At 40.9% G+C, this 27,531-nt stretch overlaps 1 protein-coding gene across 4 annotated transcripts in view; it reads left to right on the plus strand.

Moving 5' to 3' along the window:
• Positions 1-27,531, plus strand: part of FOCAD (focadhesin) — a 199,783-nt gene that overhangs the window by 98,829 nt on the left and 73,423 nt on the right. For all 4 annotated transcript variants that reach the window (XM_084627726.1, XM_084627728.1, XM_084627727.1 and 1 more), the window contains 6 exons: positions 16,315-16,449; positions 19,183-19,233; positions 19,838-19,921; positions 21,885-22,014; positions 25,741-25,929; positions 26,399-26,520. In XM_084627726.1, coding sequence (XP_084483852.1) covers positions 16,315-16,449; positions 19,183-19,233; positions 19,838-19,921; positions 21,885-22,014; positions 25,741-25,929; positions 26,399-26,520 — 711 coding nt within the window. The remainder of the gene's footprint in view (positions 1-16,314; positions 16,450-19,182; positions 19,234-19,837; positions 19,922-21,884; positions 22,015-25,740; positions 25,930-26,398; positions 26,521-27,531) is intronic.

The following is a 27,531-nucleotide window of genomic DNA, read 5'->3' on the forward strand; positions in this document are numbered from 1 at the left end:
TTTTGTTTACGTTATTCTTGCAGCTTAGCTGTCCACAAATTTTATATAGCAGCAGTGGTCATTTTTATTATGCACAATGCATTGTGAGTTCATATACAGTTTTATTTTCGCAAATAGCTCTTAGTTGCTACAGCTGTAAATACTTTCTAAATTACTGAATGACTATACCACTTTGAAATGGAGGGTAAGTCTGATGGGTTTTGCTGTAGTTGCGTGTTCTAGAAAAAGTTCTAATAGGAGCTGTAGTTTAGTGCATAATCTGAATATTTCAGATGGTGACTGTGATGGATGTAGAGCTGCTCTGTAATAACCTATGAAGGCTAATGCTATATGTTGACTTGGTTATTGGGATGTTTACCGTATGAATATGTCGGTTTTGTTTAATAGTAGCCTGTATGGAAAAACAAGCAGGCAGGGGAGAAAAATAACTTAAGATATGCCATGCCTCAGCAAACACTTGAGGGTTGTTCCAACGAGTTTGCCTTGACCTCCTGCTGAGCCTACTGGGGCAAAAGCTTGGGAACTGAGAAGAACAAAGAGATTCTGTCTGGATTAAAAGAGTCTCTCTCTCCTTAGGGGAAGCAGACTGACACATGCTTCTGCTGTGGTGTCTGAAGAAGCTAGGCCTTCCTAGCTAACTATCACATGATGGTAGGGCTGTAGGCAAGGTAGATGTGCATATAGACTGTTGTTTTAAAATCCTTTTTCTCTTTTGCTTCACTCCTACTGTGAGAATAAACAACAGTTTGGTTTAAGAAGGCTGTCTGGTCACTGTATCCATCACTGCTCACAGGCTCCTGAAGGGAAGAACTGCAGGTGCCAAACCCACTTCGTTTAGTTGGTATCTTACCTAAAGCCCTGCCATACTGGTGACCTAGGCAGGCCTAGCATCTTCAGACACCCCAGTGGGTGCCTGTGTCAGTCTGGTTTTCCCAAACAACTACCTCCCCTTCCTCCCTCCCTCTTTTGAGAGAGAGCATGAGAGCAAGCGTACCCCTTTTAATCCATCCAGAGTCCCTTTGTTTTTGTAAATTCTCAGACTTTTTACCTTATTAAAACCATTTTGGTAGGTTAAGTAGGAGGTCAAGGCAGATTCCTCTGAGCCTATGGCTCTGCCATTGTCCTGTAACAACCCTCAAGTGTTCGCTGAGGCATGGCTTATCTTTAGCTATTCTTCTCCCCTTCTTTCTGGATAAGCATAGTTGATATACAGGTACTGTGCCACCAGGCCTGGTCTAAGAGTGGGAAGAATTGTGGAATTCCATCCCAGGATGCGTAAAAGCATGAGGCCAGAGTTTGGGGGGTGCATTCAGAGAAATGGAGGGGGGACAGAGATACAACCCTCCAACTGTTCATTCTTATAACCACATTACTACTGATTGTGCCAGCAGCCACATGAGGTCTCACGATAAATGGATGTGTTATTTGTCTCAGGGAGTAAATTTACTTAAAATGCCATCCTCTCTTCTCCCACTCCCTACCCCCAGTTCAGTACAGAAAGTTAATTAAAATATGCTCTCACAGTGCTGCTCCTCTCCTTGTGATCAGTAGGTCTAAATAACTAAAACTTTCCTTTCCAGCAAATTTATTTCCAGGCAGTGTTCTGTCCAGCAGTGAGATATGCATTTTAAAACTAAAAAAAGCAAAGACAAAACTGACTTGACCAGAAATCCTGAAAGCCCATAAATTATAAAGGTTGCTAATTTTTCAAGATGGAAATGATCTGTCAATCTAAACAAAAACAGAACCAACGAGTATAAAGACAAAAACAAATGTTCAAAGAATTTGCACCAAAAGCCTTTAGATTAGAGAGTCTGGATTTATGAACATGCTTTTTCTAATCGGCAACAATTCTGCTGCGGCAAAAATTAATAGGCGCCTCGGCATCATGAAGAAAAGCTCTTTCATCTCGCTCAGTTCCTAGAGGGTGTTGTTTTTTCAAAGAGAAGCATTGTACACTTGAGCAATAACTATTGAGGCACAGGGCATTTCCTGGGGATTCATGACCGGCAGAGAGAGTTCACCTCAGGCTGTTTATCACAGTCAGCTATTCCTCCGGAAATGCGCCATGCCAAGGTTGTTATTGCTATTATAACCACTTATTTATTTAGTTTTTAAAAATGAAGTGTTTGGAGAGCAAAGTACTTCTTCCTTCTCTTCGCACCCACCATTGTTTCTTCACAACACTACGGGGTGGATGATTTTCAGTGGGGCTGCTGCTGTGTCGGACAATTCTAGAGAATTATTTCCTTGTAAAAGGAGCCAATCAGAATTCTAGATTTTAACATTTTTAAGGGTTATAAAAATAATTTATTATGGAATTTTGAAGGCGTAGCTGGAAGCCCATAAATGGCTGGCCAGAGTGCACAGCTGTGTACTGTAAGGTTTTTTAGTAGACTGTAGCTTCTATATTTATTACATTCCAGAGATCTTTTAATAGTGTGGTTCAACAGTGTTACTTTTTTAGATCTATTCATATGTTTTATTTGGTGCCATTTCCCAATCAGAAAATTCACTGCATCATCTTTTCCTCAAGCAGAAGTCTGGGGCAAGGAGTATTTGTGAACAGACAAGACCTATTCTAAATTCTAGTCTGACTCAAAACAAAGCAGTAATTTGTAAGCTGTGAAGTCTTCTTCCAATGTACTCTTCTTTTGTAGAACCTGCGTGACTTATTTTCATCAAAGAATTTGCCTCTCTCCATTATTCTTAAGTTATATATGGATACAACTCATGTAGGGCTCTAAATTGTCTCCTATTTTTTATTGCATTATTGTGACATACACATCATATTTATTGTACGCTTGCTAGCAGCAAGAAGTTTAAACCAGGAAAAAAGTCACTTCTTGTAAGTCCTAGAACAATCTGAACTGTGGAAACAGGCTATTAAGTGCGCATGTATGCAATATGTTGTTTATATGTGAAGCATGCAAAGTAGAGCGTTTCTTTGCCTTGTTTGTCTTTTTTATCTTGTTGGGGGGGGGATAAAAATCATTGTTGCTACACGGATTATTTTTTTAAAAGTATATCAAGGGAAAATCATATAAAATACCCAGCAGTAAATGTTTAAGGTTAGTTGCTTTTGATGTCTAGTACATTTATTAGACTGTTTCCTTAAATGTTATAGCTCTTGAAATATTACAATACTACATGAGCTTTGGAAATAGTATCATGATTTTCAGATTTTCCTCCCCCATCCCCACCTCCTCTCCACAGAGAGCGAGATTTTCAAATGTGTGTACAAAAGTGGCTCCTGTATTTTGGGTTATAGAATGGCAAAATGGACACTTTTCATACTTGAGCTGATATGATTAGTTCAATGGGCTAATAGATTGGTGCCTTATTGGAGCATCTGCTTTAAATTAGAAAACTCCATTGCGGGTGTTCTGTGTCAGAATACAAGCACTGTTCTGGATAGTGTGGGTGAATTGCAGGATCTCAGTGAAGCTCTGAGGGATCTTTAAAAGATCAAATCAGACACTGGGAAGGTTTTAATTTTGTCAGTTAGCAGCAGAGGAGCCTGGCTCAATGGCTGCAAAGCATGATAATCTGAATTAACACCACTGGGCTGGAAAGAATATCATGACTCGGACTATGATAATTGTTTGTGCAACTATGCTATTTCAGTGAATAAAGAGTATTTATATAGGTTTATGCCTTTCCTTGGGTTGCCATGTTACTTTGAATTTGGAATGGTGCTTGAATTCAGCACATGTGCCCAAATGGAATGGTCATGGGAGCCCTATAACTGAGTCATATTTCAAGATATAGTGTTTTAATTAGTTATTGGATGTGATACCTCTGAGCCTGCCTAAACCAGATGAGTCATCCCTGAGCCAGAGCATGTGATAAGTATCAGAGGCAATTACCTGCAGGTCTTGTGATAGGCCCCATGCCATTAACGAGGGTTCAGGCCATCCACAGGCAGGATCCCATTCAGGTGATCCTACTGGGATCTGGGAAGTGGATGGGCAAAGCCCACCCACTGCTAAAGGATCCCCCCCACCCAGCCTAAGAGGGGGATCCACAGGACCTGGACACCAAATAAATCCGGGGGACAACTAATGAAATAACAGGGACAGGAGTGTGGTCAAAGGGTCAAACGAAGGGAACCGGACCCATTCAGGTGATCACAGGGCAGGTAGTCAGTCTCCTAAGTGAAGCAGTCTCTCCAGTCTGTTCAACATCACTACCTGCCCAGGAACACTCCCATTGCCAGTATTTTCAATGACTGGCCATGATGCAGCCTACTAAGGCTCCAGCTACCCTTGCTCCAGACTTCTCCTGTTCTAACTGTGCCTGTTTCCATGCTAGCCAGCCCCTGCTCTGTCCTGCATCTGCTCCTGCCTCAGATGGCTGCCTGGTGACTCTGACATTAGAGTAGTATGTGCTTTTCTAATTTTGGAAAACATTGGCAATAGAAAATTCCATTGACATTTAAGATGTGGTATTTAGTTGCATACATGGCTAGTTAACTGAGCCACTGAAAGGAATCCAGTATTTAGCAGAACTCCCAAGTGCCACATGCTGAGGAAGGGAGAGCCTCTCCATCAAAGGCAAGAGCATCCTTGTTCTGTGTCTCAAGGATGAGAGCGCTTGTGCCACTCAGTCCTGTTGACATTTCTGAGTTCAGCGGGACTTGAAGTTTCTGTCTTGCTGAGCTTATAAGCTGCATAAGAGTAGAGCTATGTAGCCAGCAGACTCTGGGAAGCTAACTGATTTATAATAACACGGGTGTTGGCCCAGTAGCTGGCTGGTACCTGTGTGCCCATTATCCAAATCTTTAATTATCTAAAAGTTATGGGTGTCCCCTCAACTTGCAGGTAGTTGGGGTTGTATTACGTGGGTTAAAGGAAGCTCCAAGCTCCACTAGCAAAACTGCCTTTAGAGGCTTTTTTTGGTTTGTCCCCTAACCCCTTTGTTTCTTTTAAAAATCCTAGGAAATTGAATATAAAAATATCTGTGAATGTGAAGGTAAGTGCTTAGAAGACAAGTTTCACTAAAGCCAAGATTGAACACAACCTTATCTTGACACATTTGTCCTAAGCAGTATGATACTGCTTTCAGTTATGTGTCCTTATTTCTCAAACTATTCCTTAATACAACTTTTCTGGTGACTCTGCACGTATGTATATGGAGCTGTGTGTTGTGCAAGCCATAACATTCCATTACAATATTCAGTTACATGAATACTACACACTAAAGCCCTGATTCAACAAGATACTTAAACTTCTCTGTAACTCTTAGCATGTGAGTAGCCCTATTGACTTTAAGAGTAGCTATAGTTAAAAGCATTATAAGCTGGCACATGTGAGTTGACAAGTAAAATATTTCAATAACTGTCAGTATCAATGAGGCTCAGTTAATAAATCTTACTGTAAGTACACTATACCTATATAGTGCAATCAAATACTTAGCCCCAGGAAACCCAAAGCATTTTTATGTCAGCCTGTGGAAAAAATCAGTTTCCAGTTGACTTGTGTCTATGACGTTAGACATAAAACAATATATTTCAGATTAGTGGTGTACAAATGTAAATTCTATGCACGGTATTCTTGTGCAAAACTGAAGGTACAGATTCACAGTATTGTAAAGACGGTATGACACTAATATTTGGTGAAAGTAAGAAGTAAATATCCCTTTTAAATTAAACATACATGTGTAGTTGGTGATAATACAATTAAAATACAGAATAGTTGAAGTCAAACAAGGTCAAAGTTAGATGATACTTGGGTATTTATGACAATGAAATTACTGTAGTGTACGAGATCGTGTCTCTAAAAGTGTCGCAAACATTACATGTATTGTATTGTTTGATAAATGATTTGATCATGTAATTAAAGATTGTATTTATCATGCATATGTACATGAGCAGGTGCTAGTTTCCTTGGTATCCAAACAACTATTCACTGAGCATGTATAAGTTTTATGGTTAGGTTGGTTTCCTACATTTTCTTCACCTGTATTTAGTGGTGTATACTTCTCTTTTACCTTTATTACAAACTGTGCAGCACAGCTTGCATATTTTTCATTAATGGCCGTATTCAGTTGAGCAGAGTAGATTTTGATTTTTGCAATGTGTGTTAGAGATGCTTACAAAATTTAGAAGTTGTGTGGTTGGTATGTGGTTAGAAAACTGTAATAGAACTGAAATAATATGCACTTACGAGTATTTTAAAAAATACTCTACAAATGTTAATGAAATAATTCCTTTATGGTCACATTGTGTTTGCAATAGATGTAACCCTCAACTTCAACCAGAAGAAGGGCTTTTAAAATCCATTTTTCATAATGGGTTGAATACATAGAGCTAATACATGAATCAACAATTGATAGGTGTGTTTTTTTTAAGAAAGGACAGTAATATTTAATCCATGAAGATAGGTAAAGAATGTTTTGCTACACAGATGCAGAGCACAGGATTCAGAGCTCCAGCAAAACAGCTCTGTGTTAAATTTCTCCTGAGTAATTGCATCGTGTCAAACACAAACTATCATCAACTGCTATGGAAAACTTTTCAGCCTCAGACCACTTGTCCCTGTGAGCACATTCCCTCAGGTATCAGGCCTTGTTTCTGTCTCAAGGTGGAATTTTGCAAATATGCCAGTCACAGACTGAGCTCTGAACTATGGTACCCTGTGTATCAACCATTATTACACCACAGGACTGACTGAGTTTGGGCAGCTGTGGCTCTTTCCTTTGAGAGCTTGTGACCAGTGGTATACAATGATTCAACAATCTCTTTAAAACAAAAGTATTATTATTTTAGCAATAGAGCAAAGCATGGCTATCTTACCTCAAGGCTTACTATTCTCTGCTCATGACCTAGGCAGGCCTAACTTCTTTAGATACATCCATGGGGGTCCTGGTGTTTCAGTCTGGTTCCTCCGATCAACCACCATCTCTCTTTATAGTCCCTATCTCTGTAGCTCTTTTGTTCTTCTCTGTTCCTGGGCTTTGTCCTTTCTGTAGACTCAGCAGGAGGCTAAGCCAGAGTCCTAAGGGTCTGTGGTACTGATATTGTCCCTGAACAACTGTCAGGTGCTTTCTGAGGGGTGGCTTTTTTTGTGCCATTCTTTTGTGCCATTTTTTTTCCAAATGTTGTTGTTGAGATAACCCAATAAATTCATCCCTCCAAAACCAAGCCAACATACAATATTGCAAATTGTCACAAGACGGTTCTAAATCAGTCATACCACCCATCCTCTATCACGTTGTCTTCTGACTACCCAGTATGGTTTGGCTTCACATTCTGGGTGCTAGGCCATTAGCATTCCCTTTTTGTCAGCTGTTTGTAAGACTAGAAGCTCACTGGAGTTCAACAAATAAAAGTATGCTGATGTTAGCTGCTAACTACTCAAGAATAATTGCCTTTTTTAAAAAATACATGTAGACAATGAGCTTTAAAGCTATGGTTGCCAGGTGTCCAGTTTTCGACCAGAACACCCAGTCAAAAAGGGATCCTGGTGGCTCCAGTCAGCACCACTGCCTGGGCTGTTAAAAGTCCGGTTGGTTGGGCTGGCAGGCTCCCTACCTGGCTCCATGCGGCTCCTGGAAGCGGCGACATGTCCCTCTGGCTCCTAGGCAGAGGGATGAGCTGGGGGGGGCGGGCTCTGCGCACTGGCCCGTGTGCCAGCCCCGCAGCTCCCATTGGTCAGGAACCACAGCCAGTGGGAGCTGCGGGGGCGGCACCTGCAGGTGGAGGCAGCGCGCACTGCACAGAGCCGCCTGGCCGCTCGTATGCCTAGGAGCCAAGGAACATGTTGCTGCTTCTGGGGAGCCTCCCTGAGGTAAACGCCACCCAGAGCTCACTCCCAGCACCCCCTCCTGTGCTTCAACCCCCTTCCCCAACTTTGAGCACCCTCCTGCATCCCTTCCCACATCCCTATCCCAGCCTGGAGACCCCTCCCATACCCAAACTCCCTCCTGGAGCCTGCACCCCACACACCACCTCCCACACCCCAACCTTCTGCCCCAGCCCAGAGCCCCCTCTTGCACCCTGAACCCTTCATTTCTGGCCTCACCCCAGAACCCACACCCCTAGCCCAGAGCCCATACCCCCTCCGGAGCCCTTTCCCACACTCCGAACCCCTTGGCTTTACCCCCCCAGCCTGGAGCCCCCTCCTGCACTCTGGCCCCAGACCAGAACCTGAACCCCACAGCCAGAGCCCTCACCCCCTCCTGCACCCCAACCCTCTTCCCCAGCCCGGTGAAAATGAGCGAGTGAATAAGGGTGGGGGAGAGTGAGTGACCGGGGAGGGGGCCGGATTGATGGGGGGGCCTTGGGATGGGGCGGGAGCTCAGAGAAGGGGTGGAGCAGGGGGTGGGGCAAGGGTGTTCAATTTTGTGCAATTAGGAAGTTGGCAACCCTATTTAAAGCCCATGAATGGGTGCATCTGCACTAGAAAAATGGGTTGAGTGTCTTTGTTGACTAACCCGGACTAAACCACCTTTTTGCCAGTGTAGGCACTTTGCAACACCTTTTCACTTTAGCAGGTCAAAGTATATATCAGTTAACACAGCCTGATCTAAGCTTGGGCTTGTCTACATTACAAGAGTGATTCAAAGTGTATCAGCAGTGGCTGTTAACCCCTTCTGTGGATTCCAGTCTCAGATATTTATTCTGATAAAATTATTGGGGTCATAGCTTTACATATTTTGATACAGTAAAAATAGCTGCACAAGTAATTACATTTGTCCTGGCACTAGTGGTAAACGGATGTCCGAGGAATAGACTGCAGACATTCTGCAGAAAGGTGGAAGATGGATGCAGCAGGAGTTAATGGTACTTATAAGTAATTCAAATGATTCTGAAATGTAGCAAGACTTTCCTTCTTTCTGCCCTTGAGGATCTCCATTTAGGGGAGATTTGAAACACAACTCAGTCTGTTCTCCAGGATAGACATCTTTTTTAGTTTGCAGAACTTCAGATTTCTTAATTTAGAATATGGAGATGCCATCCTGCTTCAAGATCTGTATCCTGAATCTCTTTATCTTGCAGTGTTGTTCTCTGTTATATGCAGCTTGCTTGTTCTCTGATATATGCTAAGATTACCTGCTCAAGACCCAGCCTTCTATGAACTGTCTGCAGATTTCCCTTCCAAATCCCTCACAAGTGGGCTAGATTATATATTCCATCCTATTTATCCTGTGTGCCACTTTTTTCATACAGAATAAAACAGATCCTCTTTGTAAATGAAGGAAAGGAGATATAACTTAACTTTCCTCACATCTTCCTCTCTATCTCTTCAGTCACCAAGAAAACTCAAACAGAAAAAACATGAACAAAGATTAAAAACAAAACTGAGAAAGCTGAATGATACTTGAAAGTATTTTTGACTATATGGAGTTCAGAAAACTAGCCATCATTCTGCATGCACCTTCAACCCTTTTATGTTATATTTTTACTGAGAGGAAATGTTCATTATGTTCTGCTATCTCAAGGTGTATTTTGGTAGCTATGCTAATGCTGAGAGGGCATTTACTCTAAGCTACTTATTTACCGTACTTATTGCAAACCATTATGGTCTGTCTGGTAAATCTGTCCTGGGAGAATCATGCAGAAGTATAGTGTTGCTATTAGAGTCCTTATGCGAATCCATACAAATCCTCCTTTGTTTTTGTGATTTTAGTCCTGGCAGAACTGTTCCAAAGGAAATACCAAAAGTGTCATGTTAATCCAAACAGGATTTTCAGTTTGCTTTTAATTCTTATCTTGTTTTCATATTGATTTTTGGGTTTGACATTCTCTTATGAACCCTTCTATCGCTGGTACAGGGCATCAGAACACAAGTCAGTATGAAATAAACTGATCCCAGGTAGCATGGTGTGGACCATATTTTATTAATATTTTTCTAGGAAGCAAGTTAAGCATGCATGGCATTGCTCTGTCTTCTGTGGGATTACTACAATATAGGGTATTGTTTCACAGCTAATATTGGTATCATGGCTATGCTGTAGAATAAGTGATACTGTAGACCTCAAGCTTCCTGATTAACTTGTATTTCAGAGGCTTTTATGCATGTTTAATGTGAGCTAGTACTATATGGAGGGCTACAACACACAGTTTCAGGTAAACAGCAAAGAAGCAATATATACCCTCAAAAAAAATAATCCACTTGGTTGATAGAGGAAGACATTTGTTATATATTGTAGTTCTTTCAGTCTTTGCTGCCTTGTTCTGTCTTGAAGTTCAATAAACAACATAAATAACGTCTGGTCATTCCATGTGATCTGCCATTGGACATGAATGTGACTCAATTATATGCTAAATTGAAGCTGCTTTCAGAGTACTGTCCCTGTTATGGTTTACTGGAGTTGGAGAGCTTAAATGATTCATAGGAAAGTCAACATGAAAGTGTACTTTGCTGCACTTACTAGTTTTGTGCTTTTCCTGGACTACAGTACTTGAGGAGACTCCACAATGTATATTTGTTTTTCTCCACATGATAAATCAAGATGCCTCATTTCCTAAATGACCAGCACATAAAGTTGTACCTCTTCAAATCCTAGAAGATTTCTCTGTCTTTTTGAACACTGAAGTAGAATTGGTCTTTCTAATTCTCGAGAATGGTGTTTTTGAAAATGGGGATAGAGGGTTGTCATTTTCACTCAACATGTAGTGAGATTACTTTTCGGTAGCTGTCAATGTTAGTTACCATAAAAACATATTTGTGGATATGCCTGTTCCTAAAATGGACTTAATAGGCATTCATAAAAGCTTCATCTTTACAGATTTGAAATTGTTCTCTAAAGTGTTTTCACAGTCACTGAAATAACTGCTTAATTCAGCAATTGCTTCTGAAAAAAACAAATACTACGCTTACCTAACAGACGGGAACCGCATTCTCTGTGTGTGCGCACATTGGAGAGAGCTGGACATCAAGAATTTTTGGGTTCAGTGGAGCAGTGCCAGTTTTCTCATTTTTATGCCATCACTTGCAGCCTTCAAAGCACATTCTCTGTTTATCTTATTTGTAAAGTACTATGTCCACTGCACAAACGAAAAATAAATGTGTGCATTTAGCTCTGATAAAATTACATAGCAATAATACATTTCACTTCTAGAGTGTTTTCCATCTGAAGAGCTCAAATTGCTTTATAAATATTGGCTAAGCTGTGCAACGCACCTGTGAGGCAGGTAAGAATTACTCTTTTTTACAGTTGGGAAAAACTGAAGCATGGAAAGGTTTATTTGCTCAACGTCTCAAATGAGACAGAACCCAGGTATCTCCTAATTCCCAGACCTGTCCTGTAACCTAGGAGATCATCCTTCCTCTTTTAACTGTAAAATTATATGCAAATTCTGTGCAACTCTTGGCAAGTTATCAACACAGGCCAGGTTTGCACCACTGACTTTAGTTCTTTAATTGTGAAAGCAGTTTTCTAGCTCTTATTAGGAAAAGATCAGATAGCTCTGTTTTCATAGCACAAAGCTTTCATAAAATTCTTCCTTTGTTGGATTGAGCATTGGATGAAATTTAAAAAAAAAAAAAAAAAAAAAAAAAAGGACGTCTCCTGAATTTCTGGAAGTAGATTTGAAAGTACCATGATAATTATTGGCAAATTATTTAGGAACTGGATTTCTTTCCCTGTAGGAACAAAACCATACCTAGAGCTGTCTGTGAATCCAAGCCAAGGAAACATTCATGGCCGCCTTATTTAGAAAGTCTGCATTAAATATTCTTTATGAAAGCTGTATGCTCAAATTTTAAATCAACCTGAATACTACACCGTTCTCATAGTTTCCTTTCATACATGGTGGTATAACGTAAAAGTTTTATTAGCATGAGTTTGAGATGCACCCATTAACTAAACAGATGCAGTTTAAAATCTATTTTTAATGAATTAGGTAACTAATAGTGCCTTACAAATCTAAATCTGAAATCTGTTTTAAAACCATCATGTATAATTTTAAGTTTATAAGTTGTCATGTATTCAGTGAGACTGCTCACATACTTAAAGTTCAACATAAGCCTAAAAACCTTGTTGAATCTGGGCCTAAATGTTTTTGGAGTGAAGTATAAAAAGTTTCCAAAGCCAATCTTCCAAACAATTCCCCTGAGATATTTAACAATCTATTGATTTGATAAATTGAGTTAATAATCTCATGTCTAGTAATACAGTGGTTGGTCTAAATATATTTTTAAATACACTGAATTCTTGTTTTTATTGGATTTAATTCTTGTAACCATCAAGAGACACATCTGATAAGGGCAAAAAAAATCAACATTTTCACTTTAATCATGAAACAGTAAATTTGAGAGGGATGAAATGAAAATAGCACTTTGGAACTAGTAATACCATTCAAGTGTAAAGAAATATATTGTAAGATAATGTCATATTATTGTCTCCCAGGTTACAAAAATCTTGTTTGGGTCCTGGCTATCAGATAGGGATTCTGTGATTCTTGCACTTTCTCATATGTTGGTTGAATTTGTGCTCATTGGTATACTGTATGTAACATTTCTCCTTTCAAACTGGCTTTACTTTAAGATCCATTTTTAAGGCCTCATATAAAACTTTTCCTTGTTATTCTCTTGTTTTTTCTTGAGAAATACCTTGAACTCGTATGTCAGGGATCCTAGAAGCAGCCTTCCCTGGTCTCCCACAGAGACTGTTGTGAGGGGAAATCCAAGCCCTTGTGCTCTGGATCCCCTGGGATATGTTAAGCTTCTGGATCCTCAGCAGGCTGCAGAACTGGTTCTGCCATTGGCCTCTCTGGCACACTGCCAGGGCACTGACTGTCGTCTACCACTTCTTGGAAATGGGGCTCCTCAGCCCACCTGCCCTAGGACTGGGACCAGCGCTGATCCCTGAGATACCTGAGTTACTTAAACACACTCTTGTGCCAGAACTCTGTACCAAAAATGTGAAGATTCTGGTTTCAGTATAACTCTCTCAGGGGTGTACAGCAGTTGTGAAGCTGTCAACACACGTACACTTTGCACAGACAAACACTTTTATGCTCTTATACTTAATCATTTAAAGCTCAGATCATACAAAACTATAAATGCTAAACACATACCAGGGTATAATCTAGACTAATGAGCAGCTGTGTCACGCCTGCCCTGCAACCTTGGGTACCTTACATGCCTTGCTGAAGTGGTTTCCCCAGGGCTGCTCACAGACAGCCTTCCAGCATGCAAGCCACACCCTCAATGTCTGTGTGTGACTGCAGCCTGCCAGCCACACTTGGGTTACACTCTGGCTCTCACCAACTTTGGTTATACTTCAGGGTGACCCAAGCACACGGCCAATCTGAGATTCTTCCCTCAGAAATGTATGTCCTGTACAGCCTAGTCCTCTCCTGCACAATACAAGTTAGAATGCCATCTTATTACAAATAGTTATTCAGATACTTCAGTTTAAATACATTTGAATAGATAAAACAAGTGTATTAACTACAAAGAGACTTTTAGTGAGTACAAGTAATGAGGCATCAAAGTCAGAAATGGTTACAAGAAAAATGAAGATATAATGCTACTCGTGCCTTACTTAACAAAGGATACTAAATTCAAAGCAAAGTTTACTCACCACATACTCCAGATGTATTACTGACCACATTTCTAAGGTCACAATCCCTCCCTCAGTGCAACAGCTACTTCCTTGGTCCATTAGGTATAGTGAATCGAAGGGGGGCCGGGGGGCGAAAGGGTCCTTTGGGTGTCGTCCCTTCTTATTGTAGTCCTGTCTCCTCTTTGAGAAGCATTTCCAAGTGGGAGCAAGGCGACAGGCAGTCTGTGTGGAAGGGAACTCCATGCTGTTACTTTGCTGTGATGTAGTTTTTTTTGCCCCTGCCATCTTTCCTGCCAAAGAATGGCCACTTCGCAGGTAATGGTCCATCAGCCTTGTTTACACCTGGTTACTGTGTCAGTTTATGGTTTGTCTCTGTGGGCCTGGTTTGGCCATTCCCCAAACTTTTCTGGAAAACATACTTTTAGTCATGATCTGAGCTTAAATTTATAATTTCACATTTTCCATGGTAATACTGATCAGCAAATTTGGTTTTTAAATGATATCTTACAAGGCATACTTTGTATAAAGATTATTACAGTAGTGTGTGGGGTCTGAACACACGGGTGTATTCTGTCACAGCATGCCCCTGCCTCTGTTTGCTCACCACTCCAGGACATTCTTTGGGCTGCGGTCCGAGTCCCATAGTTGTCCAGAGTCCATGGGGCCATGTGGTCTCAGGAAAGTAGGCAGAACTCCCCTGCCCCATGAGGCTGCTACATACTGGGAACCTCTCCCTCCTGGAACTCTTTACCCAGCCTCTGTAAGAGAGTTTGTTCTCTCTTGCCCTATGCTTCCTCTTCCTGCCTGGCTCCTGTTCCTGTGTGTTTCTTTATTTAAATCCCTCCTGGTCACATGGTCTCTTTCTACTCCTAGTAAGTTTCCACTATTCCTACCTTCCCCCCTCCCTTCAGAAGAATCAGCTGCTAAACTGATTTTCTAAAGAGGTAGCTCACCCATTGTCCTGAGATGTTTGCACCTGAATAGGTTCAGTAAGTCCAGAGAAGCATTCTGTTGTATTGTCAGGGCTTCTACAGGGCTTGTCAGATGTTTGCACCTGAATAGGTTCAGTAAGTCCAGAGAAGCATTCTGTTGTATTGTCAGGGCTTCTACAGGGCTTGTCAGCAATGGTGGATCCACATACATATAGGCACTCATAATACGGCAGTTTTTCGTAATACAACTTCACAACATCATTCTGAATTTACAAGTTGTATAGACACAGCCCCAATTCATTACAAAATACATTTCAGAATCTAACTTAATTCTCAGGCATTTCTTTTTTTCTTTCTGCAGACATTAGATTGGGTCAGGATCTTTTTTGTTAAAGTGTTATTGCCCTCGTTGGCTTGTATTTGGTTTTCAGTGATTTCTGATCTCTTTTCAAAAGTGCTGACCTTTGAATCCAGGTGCCCTATCCTGTAAGTTGCTGTAAGCTTTCAACTTCCATTCACATTCACTGGGGTTGAGAGGTGCTTGTTATCTTGCCACCCCCTCCACTCCCCCGTTAGTTAACTAAATGGACATGTATTCCAGTATATTTTCTATTCCTTACATAAAAAGAAAAGGAGTACTTGTGGCACTTTAGAGACTAACCAATTTATTTGAGCATGAGCTTTCGTGAGCTACAGCTCACTTCTCATGCTCAAATAAATTGGTTAGTCTCTACGGTGCCACAAGTACTCCTTTTCTTTTTGCGAATACAGACTAACACGGCTGTTACTCTGAAACCTATTCCTTACATGGCACAGAAGCCTGCAGTTTATTTTATTTAGTTAACAATGTTGCCAAATCACAATATTTGGTGTTTCTCTGAAAGCCACAGTGATCAGAATCAAGAGATTGCATGAGAATCTCTTACTTTTTTTTTTTTTTAAATGAAAGTTTCCAGCCCTGTTGGTTGCAGAGAAAAGTTTTTGAAAAGGTGAAGCAAGTTCATCCTAAGGACTCAGAAGCCAGAAAGCATATACTCTTCCTCCTCATCCCCCAAATTTATTATTTAAAAGAAATCCCATGATTTTTAAGCCAATCTCAGATTTTTTGGGTACTTGACTCTCATGATTTTTGAAAGCTTGCAGTTGGAAATACTGTTGGTACTGTCTCATAAAGCAGAGTTAGTGTTGTTTTTCAGGGTTCTGGCCTGCTCTCTATTTCACTGGAGCAAGTTGGTTCTGAGAAGTTTATCTGTACTGTGGTGTGGCTCAAAAAAACTTTTTAATGCTTATTTTGCCTTGATACTTTAGGTTTTTGAAAGATTTTAGGCCCCAGCAGTATTTTCTCTTCCCTTCTGTCTGTTCGGCAAACTTCTCAAGCTTTGGTTGGCTTTAGTGATTAAAAAGCATTCGGTTGTGCATAGCTCTGATGGAGTGTGGCTGCCCCTGCTTGCAGCCTGCTAGCAGCACTCCCACATTCAGCTTGATTTTAAGCTAACTAAAACAAATGAAGTAGGGTAGTTGTGATACATCCTGCAATTTGCTGGTTCATGTGCACCAGCATGATCTCTTCCTGCTTGTCCAGGGTGCTCTGGAAAGCAAAAGTTATTTTTTGCCTTCCCTCCATAAAGATAACACATTTCAAACAGCTGCATTATCTGGAGAGATGTTATTTACTGTTACATGACGTTGCTTAATGTACTGTGAGACTGTTAATTAGTGAAGTCTTAACATGTTTGCCATATTTATAATGTGTCCTGTATTAATTACTGCTTCAGCATAGATCGGCAGAAAAGTGCTGAAATTAATATTGTGAAATGTAAGTTGAGACCTCCAGTGTTAATGATGCATTCCTATCCCCTTGCAGGTAGTTTGTATTCGCTCTACGTGGAATGCACTCTCACCAAAGTTGAGCTGTGACACCCGTCCACTCATTTTAAAAACACTGAACGAATTGTTCGCCCTGGTTCCTTCATTAAAAGTGAATACAAATGAGTATGAGGTATGTGTCCCAGGTCTAAAGTGTATTTCTTCTCTTAGTGGCAGCTTTAAATGTGTCTGATCATTTAGGGATGTTTCAAGTCACTCTCCTGACTAATAATTAGCTGTATCGTTATATTTAAATAGCACTTTGTTTTTGAAGGGCTTTACAAGTATTAGCTACTTAATCCTGTGAGGAAGGTAAGTACATACCTGTTAGCTTCCCACCACTTCAGTGCTGAACAGAGGCTCAGAGTCCTGGACACGTAGTCAAGGATAGGAGTACTTGTGGCACCTTAGAGACTAACAAATTTATTAGAGCATAAGCTTTCGTGAGCTACAGCCGGCTGTAGCTCACGAAAGCTTATGCTCTAATAACTTTGTTAGTCTCCAAGGTGCCACAAGTACTCCTTTTCTTTTTATGGATACAGACTAACATGGCTGCTACTCTGAAAGTAGTCGAGTATGTTCTCTTTATGGTACAAATAAAATTTTGGGGCTTTTTTGAAGTAATGTTTTCAATTGCTTCGTCGTCCTGCTTTTCCCCCAAGGTGACGAATGAATGAATGTGGGGTTGGCAGCCATATCCCTCTGGTAATTGCGTGACACAAGGGGTGGTTTTGTCTTATGGCGGCTACAGACTTAAGAATTAATGAAGGGTTGGGCTTTTGTCCAGATGCATGTGTGCCTCTTTGCTCATCCTGATTTTTTGTGACAGGGCGTGGAGAAGAACAGGATAGCCATAGAGATCCACTGAGGATTGAATATGGGGTGTAGTATCAACTGCAGTTGGATACAAATGTGATAGGTGCCCTAGGAATACCTCAGAGAAATCAGTATGTTGATGATATACAGTTGTGTACCTCTTGCCCTACAAACCTTGTTAGCGCCGTCTACCCCAGAACAGTGCTTTGGTTCTGCCACTGAGCTGTATCCGCTGCACAGCCCTGGGAAAACAGATGTCTCAGTAGTGGGTATAGCTTGTCTGTAAGAGATGGCTCTCATTTCCTTCGTAGAAGCATAATTCCCAGGCAGGTTGCCAGATTAAGTGTTTTGACATTTTATTTTCAACCACTCAGCAGTGTATGGAAAGCCACCTGTGCTTTTGTAACTACTCAGCCCTTTTAACTAAGCTTTTATCAGAACTTTTCCTTTGCTTCTATCTCTTTCCAAATGCAGAAGTTCCACCGTTATGCCTTATATTGGCAAGTTACTGCACTGTTGCTGTTGTGGCCTCTAGACAATAGAACTCTCATCCCTTTGATATCTGTTTAATTCTTTCTCTTCCTACTTTTCTTTTTCACTGTTAGCCATTGCATAGAGAACCTTTCCACTTTTTCTCCTACTTTGGAGTATCCACTGTGTTTGGCTTTGGTTTTGAGGTTGGAGGGTGGTTTTTTTTAATTATACTATTACTTTCATTGTGTTTGATCATGGTTTTTTTCCTTGTATTAACTTTTACATCCCATCAAAACAAGTCTGAGTGCACTTTGAGCCATGTAATAGGCTAATGTAGGGGTAGGCAAACTACGCTGCATCCGGCCCTTCAGACGTTTTAATCTGGTCCTCAAGCTCCCGCTGGGTAACGGGATCTGGGGCTCACCTCACTCCGGCGCTCCAGCCAGGGAGCGGGGTTGGGGGCTTGCCCCGCTCTGTGTGTGCCGTGGCTCTGTGTAGCTCCCGGAAGCAGCAGCATGTCCCCCCTCCGGCTCTTACACATAGAGGCAGCCAGGGGGCTCCGCATGCTACCCCTGCACCAAGCACCACCCCCATAGCTCCCGTTGGCTGGGAACTGAGGCCAATGGGAGCTGTGGGGGTGACTCCTGTGGATGGGGAAGCACGCAGAGCTGCCTGGCCGTGCCTCCACATAGGAGCCAGACGGGGGACATGGCACTGCTTCCAGGGAGCTGTTTGAGGTAAGCGCTGCACGAGGCCTGGACCCCTGCCCCCCTCCAACACCCCAGCCCCCTGTCCCAGCCCAGATCCCCCTCCAAACCCATCAGTCCCAGCCTGGAGTACCCTCCTGCACCCCCAACCCCTCATACCCAGCCACACCCCAGAGCCCACACCCCCAGCTGGAGCCCGCACCCCAATCCCCTGCCCCAGTCTGGAGCCCCCTCCCGCACTCTGAAAATTTCGGGTCCCACCCCAGAGCCTATACCCCCAGCCGTAGCCCTCACCCCTCCCGCACCCCAACCCCCAATTTTGTAAGAATTCATGGCCCACCATACAATTTTCATACCCAGATGTGGCCCTTGGGCCAAAAAGTTTGCCCACCCCATGGCTAATAAATCAAAGGATAGGTGTGAAAATACACCCTGAGTCTCCTGCAGTGACATTTTTTGCTAAACTATTTTTGCTTGCGCACACACTCCCTTTCTCTGTTTGCTTTTCCATGTAGACGGACTTTAAAAGATGAGAGCCCCCATCCTGCAAATGCAGGCATTGAATTCACTGGCACTACATACTGGAGCCTTGGCCTGTATTTTTATAGAATAGTTTCTACCACCTGAAGTATTATAAAGATGGAGCTAATCTAACCTATAGTATCTAGGTGTTTTTACTGCAGCCATCTCCATGGTATCTAAGTGCCTCACTGTGAAAAATCCATAATGCTGAATGTACAGTATATTTTCAGTTGCTGATAACTGCTCATAACTCCTTATATCAGTTTTGTCCATATTACTTAATGAAATAGGTACATGGGGCTATTCAGTTGCTATCTATAACTAAATATTTGTTTTTAATTTAATAGAAATTTAAAGCCCAAGTTGTCAGCTCACTTTGGAGCCACACTCAGAGCAAGGTAAGTGAGATGCCAGGAGAATGTTAATTAAGGTGGGTAGTGGGCACACGTTAAGGATTCCCCTCGTCCTCCTTTGAAAATATTGGTATCAGTGTCATTTATTTATTTTCTGCAATATTTCCTTGCCTGTCAGTGCTGAGTTCGTTCTCTCTCTCTCTCTCTCTGTCTGAGGGAGGTAAACTGACAACCTTGGGGACAGATTTTTTTCTGCTTCTCCTCAGAGCCAGGACAGTGCAGTCAAGACCAGTTGAAGCTTCCCCACATTGCCTGTGCTTCCCCTATATGTCTCAGCCTTGGCCTGGTTGGGTCCACTCTTAGAGCAGGAGGGTTTCCATTAATAATAGACCTCTCTGTTGAGACTACCAACAAGGGTGTCGATTTTGATAGTGGATTTCTCCCAATTGTGCTTTATTGCGTACAGAAAATAACGGATTGAGTATACGCTTCACAGGAGACTTTGTTACATATAACAAAGACATTCATAAAACAGTTCAGCATTCAACTGTTAGTGGATAAACTCCCTTAGCTTAGTGGATAACCAAATGAGTTCTGTCTCCACTATGCAGAAATAATGCCTTCTATGCTTGTGATATTTTCTTCCTAGGATTCCATTGTAGCAATTTCAGCATATAAATCTCTGTCAGAATTTGGTTCAGAAGAGCACACCATCCTTCATCTTCCCGAACAGGTAGACATTTTGTACTTTAAAGGGTGAGAGTATGTGCCACTTCCTTAGAAATGAATGGAAAAGTAAAGAGCAAAGCCACATGAAAAGAGGGGAATACTTGTTTGCTATCCCAGATTAAGTAATAAACAGCAGAATCAGAGGCAAAATGACCTAGGGATGTAGCTGGTTGTTTCTCCTCAGTAAAAGGCACAGCTACCAGGAGAGTGCTGGATAAGCTCCTAAGAGGGAGAATGCTAACTGAACAGTTCAGTGATGCCTATGTGATCAGAGAGAAGGCAGCTTTTATTACTTCATTAATTAGTAAGTGGAGCTACACAGGTGAGAGAGAGAGCGCTCTTGATTTGTATCTTTTGTTATTCTGAGAGCGTTTTGGACCAGGCTTTGTATTATAGGGAAGTAGTTAGAGAGAGAGACTCTGTTGGAAGTTGTATCTCAAAGTAATAATCCCCTGAGCTCATGGTTAATGCTTCAATTTTTGAGACAAACTTGTCCATTTAGGTACTAGGTGTTTGTTTTGAATCAAGATAAAATCTTGCCTTCCTGTGTTCCATATACTTTTAAGGTACTTTGCCTCCTTTTTGGGGGAGGCAGGTGGAAAGAAAATTATTTGTTTCATGGTTTTATGTACATGTAAAGGACTGTTTCCTCTTATATTTTACCTTGAAAAATTCCTGACTCGATACACATACACAGTGGAAGAGTACATGTAAGGTCATCTATATGAGAGTGTAGGCAGTAATGGGTAATCACTGCTACTTTATGGTTCTGGTAAATACTTCTGTATGTTTTGATTTCCTACAATATTACAAAATTGGCTCCATATGGTGCTATGGCTGTATATCATGAAAATGTTATAAACAGATTTTTTTAAAAGAGCCCATACTTTATGGAAACTTGTGAAGAAAAGTCCAGTGAATACCTGATGAAGTGCTCTGTGTAAGCTCGAAAGCTTGTCTCTCTCACAAGCAGAAGTTGGTCCAAAAAGAGAGATTACCTCACCCACCTTGTCTCAGGGGTAGTCTACACTACCGCGCTACATCCGCGCAGTTGCATCGTGTCCAGTGAAGACACGCTATACCGATGGGAGAGCACATTTCTGTTGGCATAATTACTCCACCTCAATGAGAGGCAGGAGCCAAGTTGTCAGGAGAGCGTCTCCTGCAGACATACCATGGTATGGACACTGCTTTAAGTTGATGTAATTTATGTCACTCGTTTTCACACCCCTTAGCGGCATAACTTACATCAACTTAAGCGGTAGTGGAGACAAGCCCTTAGCGAACACCTACAAATGAAAAGGGAAGGCATTTTGTCACAAAAGAAGAAGATACAAATTAAGGACAAATCTCTAAATGCTAGAGTGATAATAAATAAATCTCTGAGTGCTGGCACATAGGCAATATCCTGGTAATTGAACCTGGTATAATGTTGCATCAGAAAATGTAGAAGATTAGTAGGTTTGTTTATTTAAAGGCTTAATCAGCTAGAAATATGTTGCAGATTTTAGTGTAATGAAAAGAAGAAAAAATACTTGTTACTATTAGAAATGTGCTTTATAGGTTGAATATCAATACAAAAATAAAACATTTTATTTTCCTGAATTGTTACAGAAGGGTCAGAAAAGAGTCAAGTTCAAGGCCCAGTAGTACTACAAGTACTGCCATTCAGTCCACAAATGCCTTGATTATTTTTACCACTAGTGATATCTTGGAATTTATATGGCTCACTGCTTTTATAAGCCTATTGTGATCTACATACACTCTTCAGCCTGGTAGAAGAAAGACGTTCAGTTGATCAGTTTCAGGACTTAAATTCATTAAACTGGAGGGCATTCCTTACTGAAATAGTGATCCTTATCTTTGTCACACTGGACCTTGAATCTAAACATGGATTAAGAGGCAATGTTTATTTCTATATTTATTTATTTTTGTTTTGTTTCACTGCTGCCTTTGTCCTCCTTCAGGCAAGACCAGAAGTTGGTCCATCAGAAGAGATGGACATAAATGAAGAGGAGGAGAAGGAGGTGGACCTTTCTGTTCCTGGCTCTTCATATATCAAACTGTTGTCTCTAACTCTTCCTTCTGTTTTGCCAGGTAGAGCACTTTCATAAGGGGAAGCTACTATACAGCTTTAGAATCTGATTGACTCTGTATGGGTATAGAGTTCTACCTACATGAAGAAACTTATGGGGTTGGGACCTTACTTTGTTTATCTTCCATAAAAATTATATCCTAAAACACTTCACCAATTTAAATAATAGTAACATTAAGAGCTCCTGGCAGTGAATAAAGGTGTTTTCAAGGATGTTAATTGAGAATTCTTCTTGTAAATGCTATTCATATTTTCTCTCTTCTGTAGTTATATAATTGGTTACAAGTTACTATATTTCAAATACTTGTTCGCTAATTATGATTTAGGCCTAACGTAGAGAACTGAAGGACAACATTTTAAGGCAATTCTGAATTTTGAATGAAAATAAAACAGCAGGAAATACAAAGTTACAGGATTTATACATGTATTTGCTTTATGTAAGTAATTATACTCTTTGATATTTTTTTCAGGTAATGTATTTGCGAAGAGGGTGCATAGTGCTCTGAATAACAGTCAAATAATTAAGTAAACAATGTTAAGATATTATGCAGTATAAAACATAATTAATAAAGGTGTGAATATGAAAAATAAGAGTAACAATAAGCATTAGTGAGACTTAAATAGGTATAAAGAGATATTCCCATGGCTGACAGGTTCATTTTGAGACCTGTACAACTGATTCATCTTAAAAAAACATTTATTTTTAAAATGTTCACTTGATTATAGTTTTAATGCTAGCTGTCCACTAAAGTCAGCAGTGCAACAGTCACTGGACCGTAAGCTCCTCAGGACAGGGACTGTCTCTTATGTGTTTGTACAGTTCCTAGCACAGTGGGGTCCTAGTATATGAATATGGTCCCTAGATGCTAGCATAGTATAAATAATAATGAATCTCTCTGTAATATTTCTTTCATGGGAACTTCTCCTACATGCATCTGGGGAAGGATACCATCGTCTGGTCCTCAGGTCCTTTCACCAGGGTTGACTTGGGACCTGTGTGGACTCTCCAGGAGGTATCAGAGTGGAGGATATATGCTGCTTCCATGTGGGGAAGCACTTTTCACACTCTGAATGTAAGGCATTCGTCCACTTAGGAAACTTCACAGGGAAACCCCAAGTAAGCCATTTAAACAAAGGAGAGTAGTGTCTGCTGTCAGAGACACAAAGCTGGGCAAGTGCACCCTGAGTGACATTGTTTAGCTTAACAGGAAGCTAGGAAAACTGAAAGTAAGAATTTGTAGAAAAGGGCTATTTGTAGAATAGTCAGGGTTATTGACGTGGATGAACAACTCTTGTAATGGAGTAAGATATTGGGCTCTCAAAGCAATGATAATCTTTCAGAGACCACTGAATCTTGTGTATGGGTGAGGCTGTGGAACTGGTCTAATTGAACAGCTGTTAGATGTTACCAAGATCATTCACAGTTTCCTTGCTGCTGGCTAAGATGCAACCCATGGGAAGGTTTAGACCAACAGTCCCTATTTTCCCTGATGTCCTTGCTAATGGGTATCATGTTGACTGGAGCTTCCAGAGGATGATTTTTATGAGCTCTGGCTGAGACCTCTAGTCTCCTTGGGCTTCTCTGGATGATTCCCTTAACTCAGAGCTTTCTCTTCTCACCTTCCTCTCCCCGCTCCCCTTATTCGTGGGGAAAATTCTTTCCTAGCCTCCATATGCTACTTCTGGAAGAGATGAATTCTTATTCCTATGGTAACTGGAGCTAAAATCCAGAGTTCCAATCAAAAGGCAGTTTCTCTTGTGGAGTTCGTGCTGAATGTGGGATTATCTTTCCATAAGCCTTCCTCTGCTCTGGAGGGCAAAACTGTCTTTGCTCACAAATAAATCCACGTGGGTTACCTCAGCTACACAGCTGAAAGGAAAAATACTAATAAACCCATAGAGTTTCTGAAACAGAAGCACACCACACTTCCCGTTTACTCTCTTAGCATCTACGTTTGTGTGAGCCAAAGGAAACAGAAATTGGGAAAACTTCTCTGAGCTCCTTAGGGGCCCAGCAACACTGTCAATTTCAGCTGCTAAGCTGTATTCTCTCTCTACTCCCATTGCTGGCTCTGTTTCTGTGAGGACAGAAACAGAGCCAGCAATGGGAGTAGAAAGAGAATACAGTTGCACACACAAAGCATCCATATTTTCAGTAAACCCATTTAATCCTTGATTGTTATTTGGTGGGTGTCATATGCAGTCTAGAAATGAGTACCTTTAAAAAAGAAAAAAAAGTTCATCCCATACGACACAATGTGATATATGTGCATTTTAAAGGACAGCAGTTGAATCCCTTTTTTTCTTATTCAGTGGTAGATGGATATACAGAAGATAGGTCAGTATTTTGGTTCATAATACCTTCAGTGGTGGTTGCCTGTTTTTCTTCAGATTTGTACCAGCCCTTAAAGTATGATGCATTATCATTTGCTTCAGAATCAGGTGGTCTTTCATGAAGTTCAGCTAGGTTTCCCTGTTTGGTTTATGCCTGGCATTCTGGATCATTAGGTGCATTTATTTGCCATTGTGATTAGAAATAGTGAACTCATTGATAGGCATTTTGAAAGCAACAAGTTGTTATAACCAGTTTTTTTTTAAAAAGCTTGGAATTTAAAGAAATCTATGGGGAGACATTGCAATAATGATTAGACTGTGTAGCCATGGACAGACACCCAGCTGCAGATGCCTAGGTACATATTTATCTCTAAAACAGGGCTCTCTTTTATGACATTTTGCAGTCTTTTTCTCATGTTTATACTGTTAATGAAATAAGAAATTAAAAAGAAGGAAATGCTGCTAAAATAATGGGTACTAACTGAAAATGACCAAAGTAAGGAAGTTCCAGGATAAGATGTCTTTCCATTAACTTGTTCCAAGGTACCTCAGGTATTGCCAGGATCTCAGAAGAGTGGGTAAATGCTCTTTCCACCCATATGTGCACCAATTTCTAGGAAACCAGCATTGCATCTGGTTTGGGAACTTATACGCCAGAGTTTCAAGAGTAATGTGAAACAGTTGTTATAAATCTTTAAAACTTGGTCATATAATGAAAGCACTAACAGACTCTTAAATCTATCAGCATTGCCAGGTGCTGGTCTAATGTTGGCTTCATGTTGGGAAGCAGTAACATTGCACACATCTACCATAAGGGCTACTGTAATCTAACTTCACAACCAAGCAATAGCATTACTACTTTACACTGTTGAACCCAGATAAACCATAAAAAGCCCAAGTTTGAGAGCATACCACCATATAAACAGTACCTACAACTGTGTTTAGAGAAATTATAGTACCAGTTGTTTATTTTTTATGGTGAAAAAGCCTATAAGGAAAAAAACTCATTTACGAGGAACATTTTATTTACATTGACAAATGTAAATGTCAGTTTAGTTTCTGACTGTCCGTTCTTTCAGTTTCATTGTGTCATTGGCATAACAAAGACCACATTGATCAACAGCACTGAGAACAGTTCAGGCTATTTTTCTTCTGAGTTTGAGCATCTGACATCACTTATTCAGAGCTTCCTGAGCTGCAGTTTGAGTGGAGGTGAACATAGAGTCAGGAAGACTTGCCAGGCGTTCTAAATCCCTGACCTTGGAGCTTTCATCTGAACGTGTAGTTGCTAGTTTTGTTAAGCATAACTGCCCTGAAGCTGTGGTTTTGGGTTTGTTGGGATTTTTTGGCCTCTCTTCAGCCCCTGACTTTTTTCTTCTACCCACTTCCTCCAGCATTTGAAGAGTTTGTGGCGTCACTTGTGAAACAGGAGATGGCCAACATGCCCCGCGGAGTGTATCATTCTGCACTGAGAGGAGGGGCCACGCGCTCGGATCAAGGAAAGACCGTAGCAGGGGTTGCCAACTTCATGCTGAAAATGTATGAGAGGAACAAGCAGCCAGGCCTGAAGCCTGGCCTTGCAGGTGAGCTTCTCCTACCATTGGTCACATCACTCCCTGGACTAATGTTTCAAAATGTATGGTAGTTTTTCTCTGAATGTGGTGTTGGCCCTGATTCAGAAAAGCTTGTCAGGACGTGCTTAAGTCCAACTTTTTCAGGACAGGATTTTAGTACATGCATTTTAGCGGGCCGCATGTCAGGACATGCTTAAGTCCAAACTTTTTCAGGACAGCATTTTAGCAGGCCGCATGTTTGAGACCCCTGCTGTAAGTGATGAGTCCTAATACCCAGCAGCATTGGAAGTATGAATCATTAAGTGACTCCAGAATATTCTTCCCTGCTGGCCAGCATCACTCTTATTTTAAAATGTAACTTTAAAAACATAATATGATCTTTCTTAAAATTTGCATTCAGCTGTTGTGCATGAAACTCTTTCTTTTGCCCTATTTAGCAGTATTTTATCTTGATGCATTTATATGGGTTTTTTTTAAGGTGGCATGTTGTTATGTTATGACCTTCCAATCCACATGGGCAAAGATGGCAAACCTATCAGTCGTTTTCTGGCTAGCAGAGGGCGCAATTTCCAACAGATGTTAATAGCTCTCATTCATGAGGTAAGTATTCTCGGCTTTTCTTCCCTTTTCAGAAATGTTGTGCTGCTTTCTCCTCCCTGCTCCCCACAGAGTCACATTTGCTTATTTTAATTAGGAAATACTAGTTACAAGCTATGTGATGTTTTAATGCACCATAATTAACTAAAGTTGCTGTGAGGGACAATTAACATGAATAGAACGTGTAAATACATTTAATAAAATGCTCTCTTTGCTGAAATGCTCCCTCTGAAAATCGTTGGTGTAAATTGAAACTGACACTCTCCTTTTGCCCCTTCTCTCAATAGTGGTGTCTAATCAGGCTACAGTGCTCTAGTATTTTGGTGTGTCTGAACAACAATTATGGGATTCCACCATAGGGAGTAACCTCCGCCTCCTCGTTAGAGTAGTAATAACACAGCATATCTTTTAATTGTTTCCAACTCCCTGGAATATTATGCTAATGTGGCTGATCCTATGCAGTGAACTTTGGTAAACTGGAGCTGTAACATCTAAATTTGTGTGGTTTTGGAAAAGGTACAAGAAATGAACATCCAATTAATCATTACAGAAAATAAGAAAGAGCTTGTTATCAAATCTTACAGGGAGTTTAGAATTATGGCATTACAGTTGATACGAAAACTGATCTTTGGAAACTGCAGAGACTGGGAAAACAAATAAGTAGCTAGACAGGAGCTTGGGAAATGAACGTTTGTTTCCCATTTTTCATGTCAGTTTGAGCATTACTAGCACAAGCAGACATGTGTTAGAGTCTCTCTGAGTTCATAAAAGAAAGAAGAGTTAATATGATCAATTTGCATTCCTGGGGAGATTTATTATGTGCTTCTTAGGGTGAAGATTCTCTTCACAGGTCGTAAATGAGAATGTCAGAATTATACAAATCTATTCTGTCATGTGTTAGACAAGCAGGAGAGCATACATGATTATAAAAATATCTTTTGTAAAAAATCTAAGTCTGGGCCCAGAATAGCTCCTCTAGGAATGATAACAATATAGTGATAGGTGTACATTTTA

The sequence above is a fragment of the Lepidochelys olivacea genome, assembly GCF_965140295.1.
Source record: "Lepidochelys olivacea isolate rLepOli2 genome assembly, chromosome: 5".
Lineage (NCBI taxonomy): Eukaryota > Metazoa > Chordata > Testudines > Cheloniidae > Lepidochelys > Lepidochelys olivacea.